Source organism: Scyliorhinus torazame, chromosome 17 (assembly GCF_047496885.1).
Source record: "Scyliorhinus torazame isolate Kashiwa2021f chromosome 17, sScyTor2.1, whole genome shotgun sequence".
Lineage (NCBI taxonomy): Eukaryota > Metazoa > Chordata > Chondrichthyes > Carcharhiniformes > Scyliorhinidae > Scyliorhinus > Scyliorhinus torazame.
Window position 1 is genome coordinate 24,044 of NC_092723.1, and position 20,052 is coordinate 44,095.

Consider the following 20,052-nt stretch of genomic DNA (forward strand, 5'->3'; position numbering starts at 1 on the left):
AACAAAGGGACTTACTTGGGAATCCTTGTTCACGATTCTCTTAACGTTAACGTGCAGGTTCAGTTGGCAGTTAGGAAGGCAAATGCAATGTTAGCATTCATGTCAAGAGGGCTAGAATACAAGAGCAGGGGTGCACTTCTAAGGCTGCATAAGGCTCCGGTCAGACCCTATTGGGAGTATTGTGCGCAGTTTTGGGTCCTGTATCTGAGGAAGGATGTGCTGGCCTTGGGAAGGGTCCAGAGGAGGTTCACAAGAATGATCCCTGGAATGAAGAACTTGTCGTATGAGGAACGGTTGAGGACTCTGGGTCTGTACTCGTTGGAGTTTAGTAGGATGAGAGAGGATCTTATTGAAGCTTACAGGATACTGCGAGGCCTGGATAGAGTGGACGTGGAGAGGATGTTTCCACTTGTAGAAAAAACTAGAAGCAGAGGACACCAACTCAGACTAAAGGGACGATCCTTTAAAACAGAGATGAGGAGGAATTTCTTCAGCCGGAGGGTGGTGAATCTGTGGAACTCTTTGCCGCAGAAGGCTGTGGAGGCCAAATCACTGAGTGTCTTTAAGACAGAGAAAGATAGATTCTTGATCAATAAGGGGATCAGCGGTTATGGGGATCAGAAACATATCAGGCATGATTGAATGACGGAGCAGACTTGATGGGCTGAGTGGCCTAATTCTGCTCCTATGTCTTATGGTCTTATGGGGTGTCTACACTTGGGGGTGTGTGGGATAATGCCTATGTGTGTGGGGAGTGACATTGCCCATGGGTGGAGGGGCGTGATTGACCGGCAAGCTCACTTGGAGATCGGGCACCCTTTCAAAATGGCGGCCCAATTTCTGAGGAGCCGATCTGGCAGTGAGCTCAGCACCCCAGCAATGAAAATAACAGACTCAACCGGCGAGGAACTCGCAAGGGCTCAAAGAAATGCCTAGGTGCCATTCGATAGCTGCCAAGAGCTCGCCAACACTGCTGTTGAGGAGCTTGAGGGAAACACTGCTCACTACAGCACTTAGAACGTGTCCCGTTAAATCACACCTGACCTCTATAAACTGTCCCTGTCTATGTAACCCATTCCTGAGAACCACATTTTTGTCATAAATGCCTATTATGACGGGATAGTCATCAACCATGACTGCAGTGGATAATCCCTGTCACCCAGGAGCCAACCCCCCCAGCCGGTGGGGGTGGGGGGGTGGGGGGGGGGGCGGGTATTGGGCGCAGGCGAGCATGATGGTTACGTATCAGCTGCATGTTCATCGAGTGGTACCCCTTTCGGTTTGTGTAGAACGGCCTGTCATCTGCAGGTGCTGGTAGGGGGACATGAATCCCGTCATTCACCCCCCTAAACTCGGGGCATCCCGGCGATGGCGGCGAACCCGCTGCCCGGGCAGCCAGGTGGGCTCGGTCCACATTGAAGTGGATGTATTGAGCCGCCTGGGCATCTCGGGCCTCCGTGACGGTGTGGACGCACCTGTGCACCGAGGTCTGTGAGATCCCGGACAGGTCCCCACTCGGTGCCTGGAAGGACCCTGTCGCGTAAACGTTCAGGGCGACCGTCACCTTGACGGCCACCGGGAGGGGGTGTCCTCCCCCATGGTGCCAGGTGTGCCATCATCTAGCAGATATGTCGCACTGTCTCCCTGCTCAGCTGGAGTCTTCAACGGCATGCCCGGTCTGGAAAATCCTCGAATGACAGACGCTGCCGGTACACACAAGCCACATTAGGCGCCTCCTTGGCAACTCCTCCCCCTCGGCGTGTTGGCTGGCCGGCTCTCCATCCTTACAGCTGCCACCTGCCCTCTGCTGCCCACTCCGCTCCTGCCCGCTCCGCTGCTGCAGCTTCCTCGTCCTCGAGCAGCTCCAGCTCGTACAGCCTCAGGGCATCCCCCAGGGCTGCGGCGAGCAGCAGGAAGGTCACCATTGCTGGTTGAATTCCAATATCCATTGTCTGCAGGGGGTGAAAGGCGGACATGTTAGCATGGTGCATGCCCCCGTGCCCAACCAGGTCCAACGGGCTTCCCCCCCTCTCATCCCCACACCCCTGGACCTGCCATTGCCCCGCACTGTGGGGCTCTGGCCCTGCCATCCGTCCCTGCTGCCAGGGGTACCGTCGGCTGGCCCTACGCTTGCCAGCGGTGCACTCCGTGGCCCCGTCTGGTGTCTAGTGTGGATGTTGCCCTTGAGTGGGCTGCCTGAAGCCCTGCCGACGGGTGGCGGCCGGGTTGGAGTGAGGATATGGCGGAGGGTGGGGTGCGGGGGTGGGTGGGGTGGAGGCTCCCATGCGACCAGTGTCACTCTGCAGAACCAGGGGCCACGGTGGGTGATCAGTGGGTGCGCAGCAAGATTGCTGCCTTGCAGGCCGCAGCAATGGTGGTTCGTGCCTGGACACCGCTCCAGTCCCATGGGGGGTCACCCTGGTCACAATGCCTGTTCCCCCATCAAGCCCCCTCCCCCAGCCCTGGAAGGGCACCCCAGGCCGCACAGCCAGTGTCAGGTCCGGCAGCTCGTAGTCGCTCCTCTCTGTGTCCTACCTCCTCTCCCTCCATCATCAGCCATGACACTGGTTTCACAATTATTAAAAGTACAAGTGAAGCGCGCCGTCGAGAACCCGACCCATTGGAGAATCGCGGGGGCCCCGGAGAATGCCGGGTATGGCCCCCTAATGATCTGCAAGCAGTATTTACTGTACGTGTGTACAGTATTTACTGTACTGCATTGACGCCACTGGCAAGTTGATGGAGAATTGTGATTTGGTGTGAAATCGGTGCCCACCGCGATTTCGGTGTCAGAACCGATTCTCCGTCCAATCGCGTTTCTTGATTTCGGCCGACGGAGAATCCCGCCCAACCGGTCTCACCAAATGTGTGCCTGACGTGGTGGACCTCACATTGGGCCAAGGGGTAACTCCTTAAGGGAGTTGCCCCCAAAATCCATCCGCGGGCCCCCTCCCTCTACAATGCATAACCTGCCCACCTCTCCTCTACCAGATCCCCCCAGGTCCCCCCAAAGACCCGCTAAAACATGAAACCCCCTAAGAGACCCCTTTAGTATGCAACCCCCTAACTAAAGGAACCCCCCACTGAAACCTCCTAACTCGAGTGACCACACCACTGGGATCCCCTAACTATAGAGGGATGCCCACAGACACCACCCCCAGAAAAAAGACCCCTGTGTGGAAGCTCGAGCAGCAGACCATACAGGGCAGTGACAGAAAATACAGTTGTTACACTTATCGAGAAGTTCCATGTGTCCATTCCTGTTATTGAACAGATGTGACCTGTGTTTAAACACCTCAGATCCTGTCATTGAAAGCCATTCATTCAGTTCTAGTCGTCGGCTGTGATTGACAGCTTTGACAAAATAGCTGCAGCCTTGATTCATTCATCTTCCTTCATGGATAAGTGACTCTAAGTCCTGAAAGTCCAATGTTTTCAAACAACAACCACATCAAAGAGCGGTAAGTGCATTGCAATCACATGCTGCTCTTCGATCTGCGGCTTCAGATATCTGTCCAATCTGGGTTCCCTAGTCACTGTCAATTTATTGTTGCTACAAAGATTTGTCCAGTTTCAGGACGGGAACCATTTGTGCTGCCCAGTTGGTGAATCTAAGTGGTCTGATGACTCCAAGGTCCTCCAGCTGTCCAAGCTCTGCCTCAACCTTCGCCAGTAGTGCATAGGGAACTGGGTGGACTGGAAAGTATTTAGGCTGTGCTTCAGGGTCTACATGAATTTGAGCCATGGCTATTTTGATTTTCCCCACACCGGCTTGGAAAACATTGCGGTATTTCCCCAATACCTCTTGTTAGACGTTTTTGTTGCTGTGATATGAAGAGTCTAAAGTTCTGTTCCTTTTTCACAAACACACATTTATTTCATTCCAACAGGCTTTGCACAAAACTCTCACTATACATCACCTGATAGAGGCCATCTGAAGACCCTTTACATATCAGTGTCAATTAATGGATACTTAACATAAATGAGACAACTAATTGCAATGTCTCTTAACCCATTACTTAACACCTCTTAAGAGGCCTCCAGAACTCATCTGAAAAATTCCCTGCTAATCAAGGCGAAGGCATTGCAGCCAATCACGGCCGAGTAAATTAGGGCCGTGTCCATTCAGTCCAACCAAAGGCAGCCTCGCAGACTGCTGCCCGCTCACCACTGGGGTCATCACAGTCCGCGCTATGGCAAGCGGTTCCCCCGTATATGTGACTAGTTTTGCCTCTGCATCTCGTGAACTCATCTGTTGCACTGATTTAATCCTTTCAAATGCTTGTTTGCCAATGACCGAAATGGTGGTTCCCGTCTCTATTCCATTTCAAGAGAGTGACTGTTTACTTGAACGGTGATCCTAATGGCGGCAACTTTGGGAGCCGCAATGCAATTTAGCTGCATTCCTTTGTCATTGGGCTGTTCCAAGAGAAAAGTTTGGGATCTGGGTTGGCACCTCTCTCGGTGGGGCAACGGGTATAAAATTGAATTGTCTCAAGCCAGGGCTGTTGGTAGGGGGTGAATATAATGAGACAATTCCCACCTCTTTAACCTGTGATTATCCCTCTCTCCAGTTGCTTCTTCTGGATCTGTAAATACTTAATTACCTGCAAAGACTGGAGTGGTGTAGCGACAACAATCTCTCCCTCAATGCCAGCAAAACTAAAGAGCTGGTAATTGACTTCAGGAAGCAAAGTACTGTACACACCCCTGTCAGCATCAACGGGGCCGAGGTGGAGATGGTTAGCAGTTTCAAATTCCTAGGGGTGCACATCTCCAAAAATCTGTCCTGGTCCACCCACGTCGACGCCACCACCAAGAAAGCACAACAGCGCCTTTAGTTCCTCAGGAAACTAAGGAAATTCGGCATGTCCACATTGACTCTTACCAACTTTTACAGATGCACCATAGAAAGCATCCTATCGGGCTGCATCACAGCCTGGTATGGCAACTGCTTGGCCCAGGACCGCAAGAAACTTCAGAGAGTCATGAACACCGCCCAGTCCATCACACGAACCTGCCTCCCATCCATTGACTCCATCTACACCTCCCGCTGCCTGGGGAAAGCGGGCAGGATAATCAAAGATCCCTCCCACCCGGCTTACTCACTCTTCCAACTTCTTCCATCGGCCAGGAGATACAGAAGTCTGAGAACACGCACGAACAGACTCAAAAACAGCTTCTCCCCACTGTTACCAGACTCCTAAATGCCCCTCTTATGGACTGACCTCATTAACACTACACCCTGTATGCTTCATCCGATGCCAGTGCTTATGTAGTTACATTGTATATGTTGTGTTGCCCTATTATGTATTTTCTTTTATTCCCTTTTCTTCTCATGTACTTAATGATCTGTTTGAGCTGCTCGCAGAAAAATACTTTTCACTGTACCTCGGTACACGTGACAATAAACAAATTCAATCCAATCCAAGACTTGCATTCAAAGCATCGTCTGGCATCTTTGAATCTGTCTATATATATGTTTCTGGAACATACCTCTTCATTCACCTGAGGAAGGAGCAGTGCTCCACAAGCTACTGATTCGAAACAAACCTGTTGGACTTTAACCTGGTGTGTCAGACTTCTGATGTTTCCCTGGAGTGAGAGATTTCCATGGCCTTCTTCAGGTCTAGCAATGGCTCAGCAAGTAACTTTCATTATGTCACCATATTGCTTACATCACAAGACAATCGGTCCCGTTACATTTCAGGAAGAGAAGAGCTATACTCACAAAATTCAGATATTTTCCTCAAACACATAAATAACCTGGTTACAGACTCCCCTCGAGTCCTTTCAGACTTGTTGAAATGGTTCAGTTGCATGATGATCGAGGGTAGTGGGGTCATAATAGTTCGAGGAGATAAAAGTCTCCATTTTCTCATTAATATATCATTTCTAATGTAATAACACTTTGGTATACGCTCAGATTCCATTTCTGTGTTTGTTTCTTGATATAACTGCCTTATTTCGGAATCTTTCTGTTGTAATTCAATCAATTTGTTTGAACTAAAGATATCCACTCCACCAACCACCTGCTCTTGTTCTTTACCAACCATCTGATCAAACATGGTTTCGGACAACTGTACCTCAGCCTCTCTATCGGTACTCCTCAAGTTCTCTTCCTCAACCTATGACTTTGTGATCTGGTTACCACACCATCAGGAACCCCCCCCCCCCCCCCCTTATACTTCTTGCAACATCTCAGTTGTTTGACTTTCCACTGGCTTGTCAACCACAGTAGGCTGCACTCCCACCTGTGATCCAGCTATATCATTGCCGAGGAGGAATTGTACCCATGAAAAAGTTCATTTTTCTGAAACTCCGATTACCACTTCACCACTTTTAACCAGACTCTCTAATCTTATTTTGCATAGTGGCACACGACTGTTCTCACCACTAATCCCACATATTATCACCTTTCCTGGCAATACGCCTTCCCAACTATATATCTCCTTTTCTCTCACCATTAAAGGTTTACTTGCTCCTGTATCCCTTAAGATCTCAAATCTCTTTACCTACTCCATCTTGTACACATGAGTGAACCTTATCCTCACAAATAAAATCCTTAAAAGTTCTGGTACCTGTTTATCCACCAACCTCTGAAAGGCTGTACACTCTGTTACCTCTTTCACTGAAATAATGGTCTTCTTCCCACTTTAGTGAACCCCACTGGTTTATCCAGTTTTACCGAGTCTGTCTTCCCAGTACTTTTCTTAACCCCCACAACAAAGCGACGCCACACGCCCAACTTTATTACAATGAAAACACTTACGTTTTCTTATCTCTCTGCCACTATCATAGGTTTCCTTTTTACTCTGAGCCAAACTCCCCTTAACATCACCAACTAAACCTCCTTTGCACTGACCACCAGTAAATTTCTCATTTCCCCAGTTTCTATCCCTCACGAATTGAAACTGATGTTGAAAACCAAACTTTGCTTTATGACCAATTCAAAATCATCGGCCATTTCTTAAGCATGTCTCGCAGTTTTAACTCTTTGCTCTTTGACATGAGTTCTCACGACTGCGGGAAGTGAATCTTTAAATTCCTACAAAATAATCATTTCCTTAAGAGCATCATACATTTGGTCTATTTTGAATGCTCTTATCCACCTATCAAAATTATTTTGTTTAATTCTTTTGAATTCTATATATGTCTGACCTGGTTCTTTATTTAGATTACTAAAATTTTGTCTGTAAACTTCTGGCACTAGTTCATATGCACTCAATATATATTTTTTCACCTCATCGTAATCTCTAGTTACCTCCTCAGATCGTGATGCAAACACTTCACTCACTCTACCTGACAACTTTACTTGAACCAACACTACCCACATGGTCTTCGGCCAATTTAATTGTTTAGTCACTTTCTCAAATGAGATGAAAAGGGCTTCCACATCTTTCTCATCAAATCTTGCCAATGCTTGAATATATTTAAACATAAACCTACTAAGCTTTTGACTAGAAAGTATTTCTTCTCCCTCTCGACCTTCCTCAGCTTCTGCCTTTAACTCCAATATTTTAAGTCAATGTTCTCCTTGCAGTGCCAGTTTCCAAAGTTCAAATTCTCCCTCTCTTTCCTTATCCCTTTTTTCCTTTGTTAATCTTTGCATTTGTACCTCAATCTTCCTCCTTTCCATTTCCTTTTGAAAAGCCCTCTCTTTTTTCTTTTCTTTCATGTCCAATTTCTCCAGTTCTATTTCTTTCTGTTTATCTTTTTCCTGCATTTCTAATTGTTTCATTTGTAATTGAATTCTAGCTAATTCTAATGGTTCAGGCTGTATCTCTGGAAAATTTAAACCTTGAGTTATGGCTTGTATTATTTCTACCGTCCTCATCCCTTTAGATAAGGTTAACTGCAGCTTCTCGGTCAAATCCAAAAGTTTTGCTTCTGCCTCCCTCTGTAAATAATCGCAAGTAACCATTTTCTAACCCAGGAAAGGTTTTGCAACTGCAAATGGCTTGTCTAGTCACTCCCCATTTAAATTTCAAACCCTGAAAGAATGCAATTATCCCAAACACACTCACTGTCATTAAGTTCAATAACCCCAAGCCAAACAAGTAATTATGCTTAAGGTCCTGGGCGAGCCCACAATTTTATTATGAGACCAGGCCAGACCAGACCCAGCAATGGCTCGAACACTGGACCAAAATCTCAATATTTTAGTTCATTTGTAAGACTGCGCGGAAAGGATGATTCGTGCCAGGATTGAATGCATGAAAAAATAGGACCTGAGCATTTTTAAAACAAAACTTTATTATGAATATAATATTAAACTTTCTAATTCCACACCTGAAAAGAACAGTTTACAATTACTCGGTAAACACTAATACTCAATTCCCATTAAACAACAAGAAAATAAACATACACCTCTCAATCTATCTTACTGTGGGAGAATTGTAGACTCAGCGTCAGACAGATCAGAATTCAACTCCTCTCTCCAAAGATTTCTCCAAAAACTGCCTCCCGAAAGCTTTCAAAATATTCTCTGAATTCCTTAGCTCCACCCAGCAATGACCTCATCTCCCCACGCTGAAAAACAAATTATGTCTGTAGGCTAAACCACATTAAATCCCCAGGGATTTCCCCAGTCAAACCACAGTCCATTAACCCAGGCTGAAAAACACATTCCTTTGTCAATTTCACCTTCTGGCTACTAAAAGCATCCAAGCCCTGCAAAACAGAATTCTTTTAAAAGCATGACCACTGTAGCCAAACAAACTCTGACCCCAGGCTTTTAACCCTTACATTGCCCAATACTTAGAATCCAATATTCATAAAGTCTTTCACTCGTCACACTGATTGCTGGCAAAGGAACCAAATAAGGGCTGGAATTTTCCCACTGGCAGTGCGTCCCTGATACTGATTTTGCAGAGGTGTGGGGTGGTTTCAATGGGAATTCACATTGACAAACCACAAGGAATATGTGGCTGGGGGATACAACCCAATGTTTCATTTTACTAATTGTATCCAATCTGAAGTGAGGTCCTGGATGTAGTGGGTGTAGTGTATAATCACTTTTTTGAACAAAAAATATAATGTTCGATGGCAGGAAATTCCAGCAGTACAGAAAAAAATGATTGTGATAAGGCAAGATTACGGTAGCACAGTCATTAGCACAGTTGCTTCACAGCTCCAGAGTCCCAGGTTCGATTCCCGGCTTGGGTCACTGTCTGTGCGGAGTTTGCATGTTCTCACCGTGTCTGCGTGGGTTTCCTCCGGGTGCTCCGGTTTCCTTCCACAGTCTAAAGATGTTCGGGTTAGGTGGATTGGCCATGCTAAATTTCCCTTAGTGTCCAAAAAGGTTAGGTGGGTTATTGGTTTTCAGGGAAAGGGTAGAGTCGTGGGCTTAAGTAGGGTGCTCTTTCCAAGGGCCGGTGCAGACTCGGTGGGCCGAATGGCCTCCTTCTGCACTGTAAATTCTTTGATAAGACATTTATATTATCCCAGATTTTCCTGGAAATCCTTACCATAACTGTGGCCTATGTGCTATGTATATACAATGGTTAACACTGTTGCTTCACAGCGCTAGGGACCCGGGCTCGTGTCTCGGCTTGGGTCACTGTCTGTTCTCACCGTGTCTACATGGGTTTCCTCCGGGTGCTCCGGTTTCCTCCCACAAGTCCTGAAAGACGTGCTTGTTAGGTGAATTGGACATTCTGAATTCTCCCTCTGTGTACCCGAACAGGCGCGCTTTTCACAGTAACTTCACTGCGGTGTTAATGTAAGCCTACTTGTGACACTAATAAAGATTATATTATATTATACTATTACACTATTATACTGCCATTTCTTTGTTAGCACATTCACATTGAACTGGTTTTGCCAGTTTTATGCTGAAATATCAGTTTAGGCAAATTTCCTCACTTGTTTGTGTCACTTTTGTGACGTGTGCAGGAATCCTCTTCTACTCACTGAAAGCCCCCATTCCCCAAACAAGCCCAATGCAAAGAGGAGCAGGCAAAGTTTCCTGTATTTATGTCGATATTGCACGAGTGTAGATTGCCAGATCAAAATGTTGGCGCAATACATCCATGTAACTGACATTTATGGAGTTTGTTAGAACGATTTTGTCACAAATTCAAGCTAAATCTTATACTGAGATCTGTTCTGTAGTTAAGCAAAATTATTGTCAACCTCAGCACACATGACATTTTTCAGACCCTTACCCCATTAACACATGCACAGAGTCAGAAGGATTAAGCAGATGGAATGGTCTTCTTAATGGTCATCTCCCTGTTCTGCATTGTAGAGGAAGAGGAACAGCGATATGAGGCTCTGAGATTGAGACACTACAACAGGAGAGAGCAGCCCACTCAATACTGCCCCTGGTGGTGCATCAATTGCATTTGTTTCCCTCTTTAATTTCCAAATGAGGTAAATAAGCTGATGCAGGAAATCTGGGCATAAATTCTCACCAGCAAGATCGACACAGACATTGTGTAAATTTCGGTTTGAACTGGATCAAGGAACTTTTGGGCAATTGGTTCCAAACTATTGAAGACAAAGTTCAAGTTAATAAAATGGAAATGAGTCTGGGTGTTTTACCATACCAGACATCTTCGGCCGATGAATTAGTAACTTCAGAATACTTTAAAACAATAATTAATCCTAACAGCCTCCACTGCAGCCAATATTAATAAATTGTTGTACCCACTAATCTCTCAGTGCAGTAGAGGTGGGAACTGGACTGAGGGTTCTCCTATAGGGTGATCACACTGTTTCAATTTGACTTACTTGAGCATTGATGTGGTGATTTGTATCTGTAAAGTTTGCTTTATGTAGCGAGAAATGGAAGCACTGCACAAAGATTCCACTGTCCTGCGGAATTGTTGACAATTTGAACATTATGTTCATCCATGCAATGCAGGCGAAAGTCATTTACTATTAAAATGAAGACTGATGACCTCACAACTTTGACATGATGGCATTTACCATTCCTTATTATCTGGCAAAAAACAAGTTGAGTTGGAAAGTTTTCCCAATTAGAAGACTAATGTGATGGCCCATGGTTCAATTATTATCTGTGTGTAGATTCGTATCAAGAGAAGTTAGAAAGAGAGTCACTTGCTCAAACAAAAACATGGCTAATTTTCTACTGAGCTGCATTTAAAAATCCTTTCAAACATTGGTATGTGTCCATTAAAGCCTCTGGAGAATGCTCCCTGTCAATGTTGCTGAGGGGAAGGAGTTTTATTTTTACGTATGAGAAGGAATTGTCCCCATCCTATGTAGAAGAGCACTTTGTTGTTGACCAATAATTTTTTAAGTGAGCTCTTTTTCTGTTTACAGATGTCTCCACACTTCCTTTCGAGCAACAATGACACCCCATTAGCTAACCAACATTCTCACTGGGGAACAAAGGATCCAAATGTCAGTTTCCACATCAGTGCAACAGTCCAATGTGACACATCCATCAAGAAGGTTTCTAAAAGGGATAAAGGTGAATATCTGAGAAGAACAATAAGAGTCTAAAGTTAAAGATAGTTTACATTGTTAAGACATAATTAAGTCTTTATTTTGGAATGAAGGATAATACATGAGCCTCTGGACCTGAAGCTGGAACACATGACAGTATTGTCCTGGCTGATTGCTATATTCTGGACCGCTGTATTGTGCCACATTAAGTTTTGGAAGAGATGATTTGGTTAATTTGGCATCAATTGTCAATTTTTGGTTACTATCAATCTTCTGCTTCATTTCATTGTGTTTTGAACCTCCTCTGGAGGTCCAAGGCCAGCACATTTTTCCTTAGATATGGGGCCCAAAACTGTTACAATACTCCAAATCGGGTCTGACCAGAATCTTATATAGCCTCAGAAGAACATCTCAGCTCTTGTATCCTAGCTCTCTCAACATGAATGTTAACATTGCATTTGCCTTCCTAACTGCCGACTGAACCTGCACGGTAACCTTAAGAGAATCGTGAACAAGGACTCCCACATCCCTTTGTGCTTCTGATTTCCTAAGCATTTACCCATTTAAAAAAAAGTCTATGCCTCCTTCCAAAGTGCATAACCTCACGCTTTTCCACATTGTATTCCATCTGCCACTTCATTGCCCACTCTCCTAGCCTGTCCAAGTCCTCCTGCAGCCCCTCTGCTTCCTCAATACTACCTGTCCCTCTACAGATCTTTGTATCATCTGCAAACTTAGCAACAGTGCCTTCTTCCAGATCATTAATGTATATTGTAAAAAGTTGTGGTCCAACACAGACCCCTGAGGCACACCACTAGTCACCGGCTGCCATCCTGAAAAGGACCCCTTTATCCCCACTCTCTGTCTTCTGCCAGTCAGCCAATCCTCTATCCGTGCCAGGATCTGACCCTTAACACCATGGGCTCTTAACTTATTCAACAGTCTCCTATGCGGCACCTTGTCAAAGACCTTCTGGAAATCTAAATAAATCGCATTCACTGGTTCTCCTTTGTCTAACTTCCTTGTTACCTCCTCAAAGAACTCCAACAGATTTGTCAGACATGACCTCCCTTTGATGAGGCCGTGCTCTCAATCCTATTTTACCATGCACTTCCAAGTGCTTCGTGATCTCATCTTTAATAACAGACTCTAAAATCTTACCAATGACCGAAGTCAGGCTAACCGGCCTATAATTTTCCATCTTCTGCCTCACTCCCTTCTTAAACAGTGGTGTTACATTAGTCACTTTCCAGTCCTCTGGGACCCTTCTTGCCTCCAGTGATTCCTGAAAGATCATCACCAATGCCTCCACAATCTTCGATCCACTAGTTGAGGCTGGACCTCTGCCCCGAGCAACTGGAAGTCATGCCTCAGAGAGCTGCTTGTCAATCAGAAGCAGGCAGCACCCCAATACTGACAACACCACCAGGAAAGGTGGCCACTGCTGGTACTACAGCAAGGCCATGACGACGGAGTGTTGTGCTGAGTTTGGGATTTGAGGTGTGTTTGGGGTCTCACTGCAGTTGAATTGGCAGGCTTGTTGAGTGAGGAGTGCAAGGGAAGTGAGGGGCCAGATAGAAAGTCTGGAGAGGGTGGCAGGGGAAACTGGGGAAGTTTGAAAGAGCCCTACAATGAGTCTAGGTGGTGCATTAAAGTGGGACCCTCTCAGCACATTCCCAGGCTGAGCAGGAAGTGCTGTTGGGTTGGGCAGTTGGCATGGTGTAGGAAACCCCCTTTCCAGTTAAAACCCAGCAGTGGGATGAGGCCCTTAAGCAGGTATTAATTGCCCATTTGAGAGCTTCAATTGGCCCACAGGTGGGCAGGTTGGCCAAGCGCCACTGATAAGGTGGCCTGCCCTGCCTTCAAATCCCTGGCAGGAGAGCATGAAATCCAGCCCCTGATTCCTGCACATTAGCAGTTAAGTGCAGTTAAATGTAAATTAGCAGTTAAATCCATAGGTTTGGGACGAGACATTCCCGCCCCAAAGTGGTTTACGAGAGCATTAGAAAATAAATCCATAGGTTACGACAGCTATAACCTGCTGCTTTGCACAGCTCACTATTGCAGTCTCAATCAACTCTGTATTGAATTGTCTGCTGAGCAGGCACTCACTCGTTCCACATTACAGATGACTGAAAATATTAGGACAGGTGCATTCAGGAGGAAATGAGTTTTTAACAATGTAAGAAGTAATAATTATCGCTGAACAACCTCCATCACCCGAAAATTTTATTTTATAAGTGTGGAGTCCCATTCCCTTAGAAACCAAATTAATGATGGAGATTTTTTTTTAAATAGAAGCGATTCTGCTTTCCAATTTTTTTTGTCATTCTCTTAATCCCATCTGTCTTTTCCAATCTTTATTTGTCTTTCTGTACATAATTTAAATCTAATTTAGGGCAGCAGGGTGGCGCATTGGTTAGCACTGCTGCCTCTCGGCACCGAGGCCCAGGTTCGATCCCAGCTCTAGGTCACTGTTCATGTGGAGTTTGCACATTCTCCCCATGTTTGCGTGGGTTTCGCCCCCACAACCCAAAGATGTGCAGGGTAGGTGGATTGGCCACGCTAAATTGCTCCTTAATAGCAAAAAATGAATTGGGTACTCTAAACTTAAATCTAATTTCTACTTCCAGCTTTAAAGTTGCTGTTTTGGACTTTTTGAGAATTCTTCAATCTGATTATTGGAGAGTTTGTTGTTTTTCGTGCTGCCTACAGGTACCACAGGTCTGTTTTAGAAGAGGGCGCCTCATTGAATTGGTGCAAGGTACACTGAAATTAGGGTTTCGAAAAACCAGGCCCACCAAACTCTTGTGGTCAGCTTGTAACAAAGTGAATGTCGAGCTGTTCCTCCACCATTGAGAGGAAAATGTGGACCAATGTACGATTGTTATTTATTTACATATAGTCCATCTATTAATGTAGTAATGTAATAGACACAAATGTCATACTTTGTTGTAGAAACAGGTCAATTTTCCTACGCTTGTTGCTTCTTAGCTTTTATGTGGGTATTTTAACCGTCACAGCACTTACGTATCCAATCTTACCCCTTGTTTGAACAGCCATACAGGTGCCTTCAGGCACAGACAGTGAACTCATGAAGAAAGAAGCAAGCCAACAAACAGAGTATGTATACACCTGCCATCATGTGGACTGTTACTTGAAATGAAATGAAAATCGCTTATTGTCACAAGTAGGCTTCAAATGAAGTTACTGTGAAAAGCCCCTAGTCGCCACATTCCGGCGCCTATACGGGGAGGCTGTTACGGGAATCGAACCGTGCTGTTGGCCTGCCTTGGTCTGCTTTCAAAGCCAGCGATTTAGCCCTGTGCTAAACAGCTTTGATACTTGCTTCTTTCCAGCACTCAACTATCTTATGCATTGTTTAGTATTTTTCATTTAGCCAATTCCTTTTAAAATCTTTGTCTGGTGATCAAGGTAGATGAAATCAAACTACTGTGCAGGAACGGAAGAGCGATCTGACCAATGGCACCATTTCTGCTCTGCCTATGCCCCAGGAAACTGTGCTCACCTAAAACACAACAACTTATGCATAATGAAAATGATCATCGATACACAGATCACACATCTATGATATGAACATCCTGTAGGAGCAGCATAGCATTTACAGAGATGAATCACATCATTTTAGTTGGAATCCATTGCCCGGTGAATGTCCCTAATGCTTTTTTAATATTTTCGTTTACAGCTGCGGTATTGCTATTCTGGATAAGGTAAAGAAAAAAGCATCAACGGTCCACACAATGCATGAATTATTGTTTCAGTCAATCCTTTCACAGGGTAGGAATTCATACTTGGGGTTCACTCATGACCAACAATAAGCAGAATTACAGTAAAAATTACAGTGTTCATGGATGTTGCATCAACAAATTCTCATAACTTGAATGATCATTGGGCAAGATGTAAAGCAAGAACTCCCTGGCACAGGATTGACAATCGTTAATCTCATTTTTACACTGGGGTAGTTAATGGGGAGCGTACCTAGTGAATGTTTCGGGATCGGCTGTGAAAAGATCTGGGGCAGGATTCTCCATTAGCCGGTCAAAATCAGGAAAGGCGATTGGGCGGAGTACTCCACTGACCTCAGGCGGGATTCTCCGGCCGCATCTGACCAGCGACCGGAGAGTCCAACCCTAAGTGTGTACTAAACCAGTGAGAAATTCCCCAGGGCCCAAAAAAGTGACTAAGTGTCGTTGAATAACGGTGGGGAATTCGCCGGCAGAGCCAGCGGGAAACTCCCTGAAAAACCCGCCACAAATTAGTTTTGAAATGTTTTGGAAGAATCGCACCCTTGAACTCCCTTCAATCTTGAAGGGAGAAGATGGGAGAGATGTTTAACGTACTCAGTGGAGTGGGAATGCTGAAAACTCTATTGCACATTATATCATGTTTTTATGTCAATTTGACATGTCCAGCTAAAAAAAAACAAGCTTTGAATTAATGTCAGGAAAACCTCATAAATGATAATGTTTCAAGTCGAATATGATACTTCTTTAGATCTGAAGATTCAGTTCCAGTTCTGATGAAGTCATATTTGACATGAAATATTAACTTTGCTCCTCTCTCTACAGGTTCTGCCAGACCTGCTAAAGTATGTGTTTTTATTTCAGATTTCAAGCACTCACAGTATTTTGCTTTAACCTTTTACAAATGCTGGTTAATATCTGCAAATCTTCTGGGTAGGGTAGGGTAGTGGAGTGAAACTTTACGGAGGGATTAACATTCCTGTCAAAGACGTGCTAATTGGCCTTCATCCATGACTCATTTTGTTTCTTTAAATTGATGTAACCTGTATTCGTTTCTTGCAGGAGATCCAACAGCTCTCGGAGTATCTAAAGGTAATATCCACTATTCGTTTCTTGAAGACAGCAATGATCATTTATTATGTCATAAAAACATACTGTTCAGACTCACCAGAGTAAATGTCAGTTTATATATGTCTACTTTAACATTTTCACCACAAAAAGATTTTCACCAGGGCGGCATGGTGGCACAGTGGTTAGCACGGCTGCCTCACAGTTCCAGGATGCCATGTTCGATTCCGGCCTCGGGTGACTGTCTGTGCGGAGTCTGCATGTTCTCCCCGTGCCTGCGTGGGTTTCCTCCGGGTGCTCCGGTTTCCTCCCATAGTCGAAAGATGTGCAGGTTAGGTGGATTGGCCATGATCAATTTGCCCCTTAGGGTGGGGTTGCAGGAATAGGGTGGGGATTGGGTATAGGTAGGGTGCTCTTTCGAAGGGTCGGTTTAGACCCGATGGACCGAATGGCCTCCTCCTGCACTGTAAGGATTCCATGGGCGTGATTCTCCGGCTGCGTTGTGATCTCACTGGAGAATGCTGGGAGAGGCCTGCAGCGAGCCTCCCAACAGGTTCCGCACCTCCCGGGAATCTCCAAATTCCGGTGAGGCATCGGATTCGGAACCCGGCCCCAAATAAGAACATAGAACTAGGAGCAGGAGTAGACCACCTGGCCCCTCGAGCCTGCTCCACCATTCAATGAGATCATGGCTGATCTTTTGTGGACTCAGCTCCACTTTCCGGCCCGAACACCATAACCCTTAATCCCTTTATTCTTCAAAACACTATCTATCTTTATCTTAACAAAATTTAATGAGGGAGCCTCAACTGCTTCACTGGGCAACGAATTCCATAGATTCACAACCCTTTGGGTGAAGAAGTTCCTCCTAAATTCAGTTCTAAATCTACTTCCCCTTATTTTTAGGCAATGCCCCCTAGTTCTGCTTTCACCCGCCAGTGGAAACAACCTGCCCGCATCTATCCTATCTATTCCCTTCATAATTTTACATGTTTCCATAAGATCCCCCTGCATCCTTCTAAATTCCAACGAGTACAGTCCCAGTCTACTCAACCTCTCCTCGTAATCCAACCCCTTCCGCTCTGGGATTAACCTCGTGAATCTTCTCTGCACATCCTCCTGCGCCATTCAGCTGTTGAGTTCGGGAGTGAGAGCTGGGACCTTAGAATCAGCGCGGGAATTTTGAAAAGCGCGGGGGCTGCGAGACAGAGGGGACCATTTAAAAGGTTGCTGTCTGTGGTGAGGTGAGTACAGATTAACTTACTTGCCTTGCAGGTCAGCTGTTGAGTTCGGGAGTGAGAGCTGGGACCTTAGAATCAGCGCGGGAATTTTGAAAAGCGCGGGGGCTGCGAGACAGAGGGGACCATTTAAAAGGTCGCTGTCTGTGGTGAGGTGAGTACAGATTAACTTACTTGCCTTGCAGGTCAGCTGTTGAGTTCGGGAGTGAGAGCTGGGACCTTAGAATCAGCGCGGGAATTTTGAAAAGCGCGGGGGCTGCGAGACAGAGGGGACCATTTAAAAGGTCGCTGTCTGTGGTGAGGTGAGTACAGATTAACTTACTTGCCTTGCAGGTCAGCTGTTGAGTTCGGGAGTGAGAGCTGGGACCTTAGAATCAGCGCGGGAATTTTGAAAAGCGCGGTGGCTGCGAGACAGAGGGGACCATTTAAAAGGTCGCTGTCTGTGGTGAGGTGAGTACAGATTAACAACTTGCTTACCTTGCAGGCCAAGTCGATTTCAGCAGGAGCAGAGCAGGTTCGTCCATTTCTGCGGGGGCAGTGCGGAAGTGATTTCTGGGAGGTAAGTTTCTCCTTTAAATAAATTTTTTTTAAAAAATTCTAGTGTTTAAGGTGGGAACAGGAAGTCGACCCGCGGACGTCTGGGAAGACCCTCACCAATAAATTCTGGTGGAGAGGAAACCCGAGACACTACACGTGTAGTGTCTCCCACCCGCCCTCCTCCTCTAACCTAATAATAAAACCCTTTGGTGTGAGGTAAGTACCATATTTTATTATTGTTATTAATAATTTTTATTCTTTATTTTTTTTTTATATATAAATTTTTTTTTAAAATTTAGTTGTTAGCCAGATCTTGGTAGAAAGTTAGAGGAATGGCAGGGAAGGGAGTGCAATGTTCCTCCTGCAGGATGTTTGAGGTGAGGGATGCCGTTAGTGTCCCTGCTGATTTTACCTGCAGGAAGTGCTGCCATCTCCAGCTCCTCCAAGACCGAGTTAGGGAACTGGAGCTGGAGTTGGAAGAACTTCGGATCATTCGGGAGGCAGAGGGGGTCATAGATAGCAGCTTCAGGGAATTAGTTACACCAAAGATTGGAGATAGATGGGTAACTGTAAGAGGGACGGGGAAAAAACAGTCAGTGCAGGGATCCCCTGCGGTCGTTCCCCTGAGAAACAAGTATACCGCTTTGGATACTTGTGGGGGGGACGACTTACCAGGGGTAAGCCATGGGGTACAGACCTCTGGCTCAGAGTCTGTCCCTGTTGCTCAGAAGGGAAGGGGGGAGAGGAGCAGAGCATTAGTAATTGGGGACTCTATAGTCAGGGGCACAGATAGGAGATTTTGTGGGAGCGTGAGAGACTCACGTTTGGTATGTTGCCTCCCAGGTGCAAGGGTACGTGATGTCTCGGATCGTGTTTTCAGGGTCCTTAAGGGGGAGGGGGAGCATCCCCAAGTCGTGGTCCACATTGGCACTAACGACATAGGTAGGAAAGGGGATAAGGATGTCAGGCAGGCTTTCAGGGAGCTAGGATGGAAGCTCAGAACTAGAACAAACAGAGTTGTTATCTCTGGGTTGTTGCCCGTGCCACGTGATAGTGAGATGAGGAATAGGGAGAGAGAGCAATTAAACACGTGGCTACAGGGATGGTGCAGGCGGGAGGGATTCAGATTTCTGGATAACTGGGGCGCTTTCTGGGGAAGGTGGGACCTCTACAGACAGGATGGTCTACATCTGAACCTGCGGGGCACAAATATCCTGGGGGGGAGATTTGTTAGTGCTCTTTGGGGGGGTTTAAACTAATGCAGCAGGGGCATGGGAACCTGGATTGTAGTTTTAGGGTAAGGGAGAATGAGAGTATAGAGGTCAGGAGCTCAGATTTGACGTCGGAGGAGGGGGCCAGTGTTCAGGTAGGTGGTTTGAAGTGTGTCTACTTCAATGCCAGGAGTATACGAAATAAGGTAGGGGAACTGGCAGCATGGGTTGGTACCTGGGACTTCGATGTTGTGGCCATTTCGGAGACGTGGATAGAGCAGGGACAGGAATGGATGTTGCAGGTTCCGGGGTTTAGGTGTTTTAGTAAGCTCAGGGAAGGAGGCAAAAGAGGGGGAGGTGTGGCGCTGCTAGTCAAGAGCAGTATTACGGTGGCGGAGAGGATGCTAGATGGGGACTCATCTTCCGAGGTAGTATGGGCTGAGGTTAGAAACAGGAAAGGAGAGGTCACCCTGTTGGGAGTTTTCTATAGGCCTCCAAATAGTTCTAGGGATGTAGAGGAAAGGATGGCGAAGATGATCCTGGATATGAGCGAAAGTAACAGGGTAGTTATTATGGGAGACTTTAACTTTCCAAATATTGACTGGAAAAGATATAGTTCGAGTACATTAGATGGGTCGTTTTTTGTTCAGTGTGTGCAGGAGGGTTTCCTGACACAGTTTGTTGACAGGCCAACAAGAGGAGAGGCCACATTGGATTTGGTTTTGGGTAATGAACCAGGCCAGGTGTTGGATTTGGAGGTAGGTGAGCACTTTGGGGACAGTGACCACAATTCGGTGACGTTTACGTTAAGGATGG

General features: G+C 45.9%; 1 protein-coding gene across 2 annotated transcripts in view; it reads left to right on the forward strand.

Annotated features, from left to right (window-relative positions):
* Positions 1-20,052, forward strand: part of LOC140393610 (TRAF3-interacting JNK-activating modulator-like) — a 156,741-nt gene that overhangs the window by 5,984 nt on the left and 130,705 nt on the right. For both annotated transcript variants that reach the window (XM_072479877.1, XM_072479876.1), the window contains exons 3-6: positions 11,293-11,443; positions 14,478-14,541; positions 15,125-15,149; positions 16,245-16,274. In XM_072479877.1, coding sequence (XP_072335978.1) covers positions 11,293-11,443; positions 14,478-14,541; positions 15,125-15,149; positions 16,245-16,274 — 270 coding nt within the window. The remainder of the gene's footprint in view (positions 1-11,292; positions 11,444-14,477; positions 14,542-15,124; positions 15,150-16,244; positions 16,275-20,052) is intronic.